The sequence below is a fragment of the Populus euphratica genome, unplaced genomic scaffold (genome assembly GCF_000495115.2).
Source record: "Populus euphratica unplaced genomic scaffold, PopEup_1.0 scaffold28.1, whole genome shotgun sequence".
NCBI lineage: Eukaryota > Viridiplantae > Streptophyta > Magnoliopsida > Malpighiales > Salicaceae > Populus > Populus euphratica.
The window spans coordinates 193,573-204,298 of NW_011499862.1; the positions used below are offsets into that span (position 1 = coordinate 193,573).

The following is a 10,726-nucleotide window of genomic DNA, read 5'->3' on the forward strand; positions in this document are numbered from 1 at the left end:
CTGAACCCAATGTTTGGTGGGAAAGAGAGAACAGAATCGGAGAAGCGATTAGATGGCAAATATTTTGTAACTCTCCAGGACCGAGATTGGTACTGGAGAGCATTTCTTCCTGAAGGAGAAGATAGGGACCATCCAGCATGTAATCCATTTGGTCCAAAAGGTAAAAGCCTCGAGGGAATGAAATTCCCCAAGAGTCTTGTTGTGGTGGCTGGCTTAGATCTTGTTCAGGACTGGCAATTGGCATATGCTGAAGGTCTCAAGAAGGCTGGTCAAGATGTGAAACTTTTATATCTGGAGCAAGCAACAATAGGGTTCTACTTGTTACCCAATAACAATCACTTCCATACAGTGATGAATGAGATAAGTGAATTTGTGAGTCCTAACTGCTAATAGGGTTAACTATACCAACCGGAAGCCATACTTGACCGAAGCTTGACGATTCCTCTTTGGCTAATTACGTGTTGTTTGCTGTTTATATGATTGTGTAGTGTTAGTACTTTCTGTTTTATTGATCATACATTGTTGCATTCTGCTACTCTAAGGTCCAGTTCTTCAAGTTTCCGAAACATCTGGGTTCTGTTATTGGGTGCAGAAGGTGGCTCAGTGTCTAGCTTGTTCGGAATATGTTCTGTTATATATCCATTTTCCTGAACTCGAGTGGTGTAGTTTTTGAAGCTTTAGTAGCAGTGGGGGGCTGTCTCACTCAGTTTCGCAGACCTACCACATTTAAGGTTACCTTTTCTGACTTCCAGCCCCAAAGGAGAGGAAGACAGAACTACTGAGTTTATATTTGGTGGCTGATCCATTGTGGTCTATGGGTCGAAACCTCACTAATGTTATATGGCTAATTTTAGAACATGGATAGGAAGAAAGTCCATGGTACTGTGATCCTGTATGTTTATAGATATGATTTAGTATATATAAAGGTGTTTGCTTATCTTTTCTTTCGCACTCGATTTTGCCTTTTCTTTTTTGTCATGTATTGTTCTCTTTGATTTCTTCTTCTTCACAATCTAATGGCAACTGTAAATATGACTGTTATTGCGAATTTAGAAATTATCAGGTATTCCCGTTTAAGTTAACTTTAGATTCCTTATTTAAGAGTTTGTCATAGCATTGTTGATGAACCTTCATCTGAATCTGATAATGTCGAGCATGCAAGTATATACCTCCAAAATTGAGGCCTGGTAACTGTCAGAGGAGCGTATCTGTTCTTCCATATCCTATCTTGTTACAGACTGACTGTATTTTGGACCGAAGACCAGGTCTTATATTGTTATGCTGTGAGAATCACACAAGGTTTTATGTTCAGGATTGAAAGCGGTTGCGGAATTGTGGGCCCCTAAATAACTTCAGCTCTGTTAATGTCTTCTAATGTAAAGCCACCTTGATAATGTACGTATACAGATGACTCAAGCTTGCGGAAGACCTGCAGCTCCTTCTGTTTTATTTCTTGAAGACCCTTTGCAAGGCACAGTTAACCCAAATGTGATTGTCTGGACGGACAGTATCTGGATAATGAGCATCATCAATCTCGATTGTTTTGCTGTAGTGTGTTGTTGAAACTGACCATGGTCGAGGCTGAAACCACTCTCAGATCACTGTGATGGTTAGTTGTGTAAATATAACGCAAAGATATGGGACCAAGTCTGTAAGTCATCCAAAACTCTGCAGGCTTGTCTGTTGTGTTTGTAGGTACGTTTCTGAGTTCTAACCAAAAGCAAAGTGGGCAACATGTGAATAATGTGTAGTTTGAGCTGGAAAGTTTTTTTACAAGGGAGTGCTATTTCTACAGTTAATTGTACTTCCTACCTTGAATTATGAAGCTATACAAGATGCTAGAATGAACAAAGAGATAAAAACAAAGGTTCCTGGAGCACTTCACTAAAGGACAGTTTGTAACAATGACATTTACAAGCAGCTGTCTGCTCTAGACCCAAAGTCCGGCTTTCACCAGGCAACAATAATGCAGCAGGATGTCTTTGATACCAAATAAGATTTAACACTAACATGGCATACAAGTATAGATTGTTTTTGGATAATTGGGAAGCAAGTGGAAAGAGGCATCGAAGCGTGCTGCCTTCTAGTCCACTAAATTCTGTTACCCTGGCCTCAAATCTATCCCTACAAAAGGATGCGGGGGTATTGCAACAAATGATTGGAAGCGAATTCCAAGTACTCCATTTTTGCTGTTGATAAAGATTGATTTGATCTTTTCTTGGCATTTCTTGACGGCGTGTTGTCGATGCATAATTTGAGGGCTTGAATGGCAGAGAAAATACAAAAATCGGCTTGTTTTGAAAGATACAAGCCCATTTAGTGGTGGTTGGAATTTGGACATGTCTAGAGGGACCACATTAAAACCACTTACCACCAATAGAAGGAATATGAGTACTTGTTTGTGTAATGGTTAAATAACAGCTAGCTCTTGACAAAGACATGAAAGGCTTGTTTGATTGACTTCGGATACTCATAGTTAATCACATTGATAGCTTGTTCATATCAATGGACGCAAAGGAAAAACAAATTAGTTTATTGTGTGCAAATCTTGCTTGTTTTATATAAATGGTTAATGCTTGTTTATGGTGTTTAGCTACCATTAAGCCGATTGTTTCAGCCACTTTTAAGGGATATTTTTCTAGCAGAATATCAAAGCCACTGCTTATTCAAGTGGGGTTCTCTTTAATCACGAGCTATGAGTAGGAAGTCTAGCAGGACATCTATGATTGTGCTAGAAATCCGTTTAGATTGTGGTTTATTCCTCTTGATTAACTATTGATACAGGTCACTCAGCATTATCGGCCTCAGAAGGGAGCAAAAGACCCAGAACACAACTGATGAGGAGGCCCAATTTTTTTCTTTTCTGAAAGGAACTGATTTGTTGTTGCCATAATTTCTAGAAGTGTGGCTGGCAAAGCATAAAACACTGATTCAGACCGCCACCAGATCCAACAGATAATCACCAGCATATCAACATTTTTTTTTTTTTAAAGAAGGAAGAAGGGAGTTTCGCAAATCTGCATCTTCACAACCTGGTTCCCCAACATGCTTTGCTTAGCATTATGTTACAGATGAGCTGTATAACCAGCGTAGCATTGGCACCACAATAACTAATAACAGTCTGGAGTCTTGAGGGAAGTTTTGTTGAGGAACGAAGAACATGACAATTCTAAGAATTGGTATAGAATTTCATGCCTCTATAATAGCAACATAAATTCAAAAAGACTGATGCTACGAAAAAGGGGCCAAAATATAACAGTAACAGTCTAACAGGGCAAATGACAGCTTAGCTGCATTCTCCTACCCATGTTTTTCGGAAAAGAAACATGTGAACAACCAGGGATCTTGTTTCCATTGAATACAATCACTGGATTTCTCATAATACAATATTATACCAACATGAAACATTAACCAAAAATTTGAGGTACGTTGGAACTCCTGAGAAGCAGTCCAAGAATGATCTAAGGTTTTAATTCAGTCATATATACTTTCTGGTTGGGAAGAAATCCAATTATTCAGGAGCCATTCGAAACCGTTATGGCAAGTAGGAAATATACACCAGTTATTCAAGACAACCGAACTAGAGCAATCAAAAGAGTTCACTAAACCACTATAGTTATTAGTAGAGCACAATAACGTCCCGAAACATGCCCTGCTTATTGTGCTAGAGTGTGGTCGAACATTTCCCACAAATTATGCAATGCATATAAACAAGATGCAGATAGTTGCCACTAGGCTGTTGAAAAAACCTCCAGTTGTTGCAATGTCAGGTTTTCAGACATTATCTAAAACGAAAGTTAAGAGTACCAAGATGGCATAACTCTGCCCTAAGGCAGAGCGTGATTGAGCAATGCTTAATTCTAGAACTAAAGCAACTTGCCTAGAAAGGGAAAATTGATCATCAACGTACTCTAGCAACATATGCAAGAGAAACTGCTGCAGCGACAACTGTAGTTGCCGAAGACATTACACTCAAAAGGCCGTTCTTCTTCTTTGCCCTTGCCACAGAATCCCTCAGGTATTCTACTTGCTGCTTCATGTCCTCCACCAACGTGTCCTTGTTTCTAAAAGCAGTCTTGATAACTTCCAGCTCACTTGCATATGGTTCAATTTCACTGTCAAGCATCTTTTCAGTAACAGTCATCTCTTCTTTTCCATTGTTCGATTCACACAACAATGCAACAGTGCTCTTCAACATGGTTAGTGCTCTATCTGAAATAGTGCCAGCTGACTCCATTTTGTTCCTCAAGTCAATTATTTTCCCCTCTGCCTCTGTGAGATGCTTTTGTACCAAATCTTTTTCCTTCTCCAGCAAAGAAACTTGGGTTTCCATTTCCTTCTTCTGCTTGACCAGACTCTCATGCTCGCTTTTCATCTTTGCACAATCCTTCACAGTTTCTTCAACTCTCTTCTCCATCTCCAAAACTTTAGACCTCAAATTCATGCCATTCTTTTTCTCTCCATCCAAACTCTTTTGAGCATTATCCCTCTCAAGCCTTACTTGCTCAAGAGCACCTTTGTAATGAAGATTTTCAGAAGCTACTTGTTTGTACTTAACTTCCTGGTCTTTGATGGATTCTTGCATCGAAAAAATATCATCCCTTAAATGACCCACCTCCTTATGCAGCTTCACAATTTCACCCTCCTTAATAACTTTCACTTCCTCAATCTCATTCTTCTCTCTCAACAATTTCTGAACCAATCCTTTCTTATCCTCAATTTCAGCATCAGCCATGATCTTATATTTCTGGGCAGCATCATTTTCCTCCATTAACCGCATAATAGTTCTTTCCTTTTCCTTCTTCTCTTCCATTAAACCATCAATTTCCCTTGCCATTGCATTCTTTTTCTCCAGCGCCTCCCCCAAAGTCTCCTCCAATTTCATAACTTTTTTGCGCAAAATTCCCTCCTCCTTTCTCAAATTTGATATAATCTCATTAAGTTCCCCTGCTTCTCTCTCCAACTCAATAATCTTCAACTTCTGCTCACTTTTTTCAACACCAATCTCATTCCTTTCCCTCACAATCTCCTCAATCTCTCGCTTCAAATACTCAATTTCTTCCACTTTCTCCATCAAATTATTCTCAGCCGAACATCTCAACCTTTTAAGCTCCTCGATTTCTTTCTCTCTATCCTTCTTTTCCTTAACCAACAAAGCATATTCTTTCTTCAGTTTCTCAATCTCTTCCTCGCTCTCCCTCTCCCTCTTCTCTAATTCAATCACTCTATCTTTCAAACCATCAGCCTCCTTCATCCAATTATCAACATCACTCTTCAACAGATCCCTGTCGAGACAAACCCGACTCAATCTATCTCTCTCAGCCTCAACACTCATCTTTAGCTCCTTAACCTCACTCTTCAAGACCCCAATCTCATTTTCATTCTCTTTCTTTTCTCTCACCAAACCATCTGCAAAACCACCCATTTCAGCCATCTGTGTCTCAATAAAAACACAAAACAACCCCTTTTCTATCTCCAAACTCACTTTCCCATCACTGATTTTACCCAACTCAGTCTCCAACTTACTATTTTCGTTACTAGACAGAGCCAACTCAGTCTCCAAAGCCTCCTTAGCTTTCACCAGAGACTCAACTTGGGGGGAGTTGGAGGGTTGTTGAGAGTTCAAAAATTGGCTCCGCGTTTCAAGGATTTAGGGAATCTCATTTTCAATAGTTTTATTAAAAATATTTTTGAGGAAAAATAATTGATTTTTTTTAAAAAAATTAGAGTTTGCGCTAGGTTGTTCGCATAGGGGATAAGGATAAGCATGCTTTTTTGTTATTTATTTATTTATTTATTTAACCATGGGTTTTATATCAATTCAATTGGTATATTTTCATATCTCAATTACTTTTTTTTTTTTTTTTATCAATGTTCATAAATTTTATTGTTCATATTTTTATAAATAAATTATCCAAAATATTAGTATAATCCGATCTTCACTGAAATGAATTTAGGATTTGAAAAACTTATTTTTCAATACCGTGAAAGTAGATTACAAATTTTTATTTATATAAAAATAGATTAAAACTTGTGGAAAATAATTTTGTATGAATGATCTGTTTTAGACATGGACTAGTTAGATGACCCGTGCGAAGCCGCGAGTCAATTTTTTTTGTATAAAAAAATATTATAAAAGTTAAAATCTAAAAGTATTAAGTTTTTCTGCAAAGTTATATTCAAGAGTCTTAAGTTTGACTACAACGCTTGATCTAAGAGTAATATTTATAATATTAATAATAATATTAAACTTGTATGATTCAAGTTTAAGTGGGTTTGGCTGCAATATCAAACCCAATAACCTTGAATGTGGATTTGGCTGCAAGGTCATATTATAAAAGTGTTATAATTAAATAGATTAGATAAAAAAAACATTGAAAAAAAAATCAACATGAAGAAAATAACTAATGAAGAAAAAGAAAAAAATGTGAATTAACTGGGTTAACCTTTCAAACCAGGTTAACCCGTCAAACATTAGATTCATGTCGTGAAAGTTTGATAACTAAATAAAAAAAATTGACGTGTTAGCCTAGAATTAACTGGGCTAATCTGTTAAACTCAGGATCCGTGTCATGAAAGTTTGATAACTAAATATAAAAAAATTTAACATTAACAAACTAAAATAATAAAAGTAATTAATTAAAAATGAAAACAAAAAAACAAAAGGCATCGGTTTTCATTATAGATTGTCAATGGCCTAAAAAAGGCAACAAAATAAAAATTAAAAATAAAAAAACTAATCGGATTAAAAGAAAAAAAACTTATAGGAAGAAAAAAACTAATGAAGAAAAATAAAAAAAATCTAAATTAACCGGGTAACCCGTCAAACCTGAGATCTGTGCTATGAAAGTCTGATAATTAAATAGAAGAATTTTAATATCAACAAAATAAATTTAAAAAATTTAGTTAAAAAAAGGAAAAACAAAGAAGAAAAAACCTATACGGAGAAAAAACTAATGAAAAAAAAATATGAATTAACTAGGCTAACCTGTTAAACATGAGATCCATGTCTTGAAAGTCTTATAACAAAATAGAAAAAAAATTTAACATAAACAAACCAAAATTTTTTTAAAAATTAAAAAGTAAAAAAAAACGCATTAGCCTTTTTACTATGAACTGCATTGTGCAGTCCAAAGTCAAATACATAAAAATGAAAAAATAAAAAAACTAAAGGCATCAATTGATAACTAAATAGGAAATTTTTTTAATATTAATGAACTAAATTAAACAAAAAATATTAATTAAAAAGAAAAAAGAAAAAAAAAGCTATAAGAGGAAAAAAACTAATGAATAAAAAGGAAAAAAAATCTAAATTAACTGGTTTAACCCTTCAAACTAGGTTAACCCATCAAACCTAGAATTCACGTAATGAAAGTATGATAATTAAATAGAAAAAAAATTAATGGGTTAAGCCAAAATTAACTTGGTTAACCCGTCAAACTCGGAATATGTGTCATGAAAGTCTGATAGTTAAATAGAAAAAAAATTTAACATTAACAAACTAAATTAAACAAAAAAAATTAATTAAAAAAAAGTAAAAAACAAACTTCAGGTTACCTTGTCAAATCAGGTTAACTCGTTTACCCATGATTCATGTTATGAAAGTCTGATAACTAAATAAAAAGATTTTTAGTACTAACAAAAGAAACAAAAATGGATGGGTTAACCCATAATTAACAGGGTTAACATGTAAAACCAGGTTAATACGTAAAACTTGAGATATGTATTATGAAAGTCTGATAATTAAATACAAAAAAATTTAATATTAACAAACTAAACTAAACAAAAAAATTAATTAAAAAGAAAAAAAAATAGAAAAAACCTCCGGGTTAACTCGTCAAATCAGGTTAATCTGTTAAACCCGAGATTTATATCATGAAAATCTAATAACTAAATCAAAAAAATTTAACATTAACAAAAGAAAAAAAATGGATGGGTTAACCTAGAATTAACTGGGTTAACCTGTGAAACCTGAGATATATATCATGAAAGTCTGATAACTAAATAAAAAGAAATTTAACATTAACAAACTAAAGTAAACAAAAAAATTAATTAAAAAAAAACAAAATTTTTTTGAATTAACTCGTTAAATCAAGTTAACCTTTTAAACTCAGGATCAATGTCATGGAAGTTTGATAACTAAATAAAAAAATTAACATTAACAAACTAAATTAAAAAAATTATTAAAAGGAAAAAAAGAAGAAAAACAAACTAAAAGGCATAGAAAACAAAAAAAACGAAAAAAAAACTGTTTTTTTAAGAAAAAGATAGCTCAAAAAAAAAAAAGAAAAAAGGAAATAGCTCAGCCTTTCACTCTGGATTGCTATAGTGAAAGACTGAGCAGTTTTAATTTTTTTTTAATGATTTATCTCTTAGCAAATCCAAAACTTTTATTATCGTATAAGGGTTCTAGAATATGAATTTTGTTTTATAAAAAGTGATTTTTTTTAAAATTAATTTTTAATTTTTTTATGGTTGTTTATTATTAGAAAAATTATTCAACAAAAAATACTTTTTAGTAAAAAAAATTTGACTTAGTTTTCAGGAAAATATTTTCCTTTTATTTTAGGCCAAAAAACCTTTCTAGAAATTGTGAAAAATTTAAAAATATCATGTTATTTACTAGTTATATCAAATTTAATTCTCAAACTTTTGATTGCTATATATTTTTTTTTAAATATATATTTTTTAATTTCATCTCTTAAAATCTATCATATTTGGTCCTTATTCTTTTGATTATATTTATTTTATTTGAAATAATTTATAAAATTATAAATTTTTTTCATTTCATCATCTTTCAACTTTTTTATGTGTTATATTTGATTTTTATTATTTTTATTATTATTTATTTTATTTTAGATAATTTATGAAATTAGATTTTTTTTTCAATTTTATTTTCATTAAATCTTTTAATTTGTAAGATTTTTTCCTTAATAATTTAATAATTTTTTTAAAAAATATTAATAATTTATTTTACAGCTTATTTTTAATAACATAACTAAACACTGGAAAATATTTTTCAATTTATTTTTCATGATGCTACCAAATATTAAAAAATAATTCATTTTTTAAAATTTATTTTTAAAAAAAATTACTAAAAAACTACTTTCCAACAAATAAACAAGAACTCAATTGCAATCCAAAAATAAAATAAGAAAAGAAAAGAAAAGAAAAAAAAGAAATACATTCTTGTAATTGAACTTTGAATAGCTTTAAACTTCCACAATGATAGGAATTGATTTTTTTATACTATAAACCCTTTTAATTGAATTTAATTCAGATGTTTCAATAAAATTTTATATTTTTAATCCTCTTAACGTGTTAACAATTGACTTTTAAATAAAATTCAATCTTTAAAAATACTAAAAAGTAAATTACAGGTCAATTCCTCTAATTTACAGCTCTAAAAATAAAAAAATTTAGTATTGAAACTGATTTTTTCAAAATACCCATCTAGATTTTAAAGACTTTTTACCTTTCTAGTAAAATGCTGAGCACATTTGTATCATGAGAAGTGATTTTCAATCAAATTGCTAAAAATGCTAACTCTTCCAAGTGGTGGAGGGTTGGAGTGCAGTACTGCCATTAGCAACCTGTATCCTGACAGTAAGCCTTCTATACAGAGTTCCAACATGTTTTCAGATCCTCATACAAGGTAACTGCATGTTTTTACTTTCTTCTTAACATTACAAGATGAATTATGCCTATATTAGATATGAATTATAGAATTTTTTAGGCTAGGAATCGGTTGGTAGTTTCTTACATTGGCTTGGCAACATCGATGATGTTAATCTGCTTAGATGCAACGATTGAACTTCTGACAAAATGTATGGTATCCGGTAAGAAAGCAGGAGCGGAAGAGTACTGCTGAAGTAGTAAAAATGCTGTTTCTCCCTATGAACTGTGATGCGCCAAAAACAATTATTCTCTGCAAGCAAGAATTTCTACTCAAGATAGATATAGAGCATAAAATCTTTCTGGATAGGAAATTTTATAAAAGCTTCTTGGATGGTTTTTTTAATCTTTCTGTAAGTTTGATGTTAGTTTCTGAATGCCAAGCAGATTGTTATCAACTGGAAATTTTTCTTCTAGTAGACTGCATTGCATTCATCAGACAATTGCTGTAGTCTTTGTTACTAGAAACTCAGTGCTGATCAGTCAGTTTGTCGAATGCAAGCCATTAACCAACCTGAGCAAACTTGGAAGTTCAATCTTGACTATAGAGAAAATCTCTTTGTTTTATAAAATCGGAATAATATGAAGTCTAACGTTAAAAATAACACGTAAGCTGTTCATATGATGGCTGAAACCAACCACTCTATATATAGAAAAAACCAAATCAAACTCTAAAACTTGGTTAAAAAATCCAAAAAAGTAAAATAATTAGAAAATTAAAAAAAAAACATCTCCAGAATTTAATTTAAGGTCCTTTTGACCTTAGTTGGCACAAGAGGGCTGGTTTGAGCTCGTAGAATGTTCTGAAAAAATTTAAATCCGATCCTATAATCAAATAAAAAAGGACAATTATTTTTGTCATAAATCCTGTATGACATGTCTGGATTTCTTCTTGAGCTTTATCTTATTTATCCAGTCCAAGTGAAATTTAGACACACAATTTCTATACTACAAGGAAGTTGTTTATAAACCTAATTCAATATGTAGCTTTTTATATGGATATGAAAGTCAAAAATTTTCTAGCCCTCCTCTATCCTCTAATTTTTCCTGC

General features: G+C 32.4%; 2 protein-coding genes across 2 annotated transcripts in view; one reads left to right on the forward strand and one right to left on the reverse strand.

Annotated features, from left to right (window-relative positions):
• LOC105124971 (gibberellin receptor GID1C) overlaps nucleotides 1-1,079 on the forward strand; it is a 2,715-nt gene extending 1,636 nt beyond the window's left edge. The window contains exon 3 of the mRNA XM_011025207.1: nucleotides 1-1,079. Within this exon, the coding sequence (XP_011023509.1) occupies nucleotides 1-390 (390 nt within the window). The 3' untranslated portion in view covers nucleotides 391-1,079.
• Nucleotides 1,080-3,425: 2,346 nt separating this feature from the next.
• LOC105124972 (myosin-2 heavy chain-like) lies at nucleotides 3,426-5,724 on the reverse strand. Its single transcript, XM_011025208.1, has one exon. It carries the CDS (start codon nucleotides 5,432-5,434, stop codon nucleotides 3,902-3,904), a length of 1,533 nt encoding a protein of 510 aa, XP_011023510.1. The 5' UTR covers nucleotides 5,435-5,724; the 3' UTR covers nucleotides 3,426-3,901.
• Between the last annotated feature and the right edge of the window lie 5,002 nt (nucleotides 5,725-10,726).

Bases quoted from the DNA above. Each gene is read 5' to 3' on its own strand.
- LOC105124972 (XM_011025208.1), bottom strand. From the start codon at position 5,434: ATGGCTGAAATGGGTGGTTTTGCAGATGGTTTGGTGAGAGAAAAGAAA.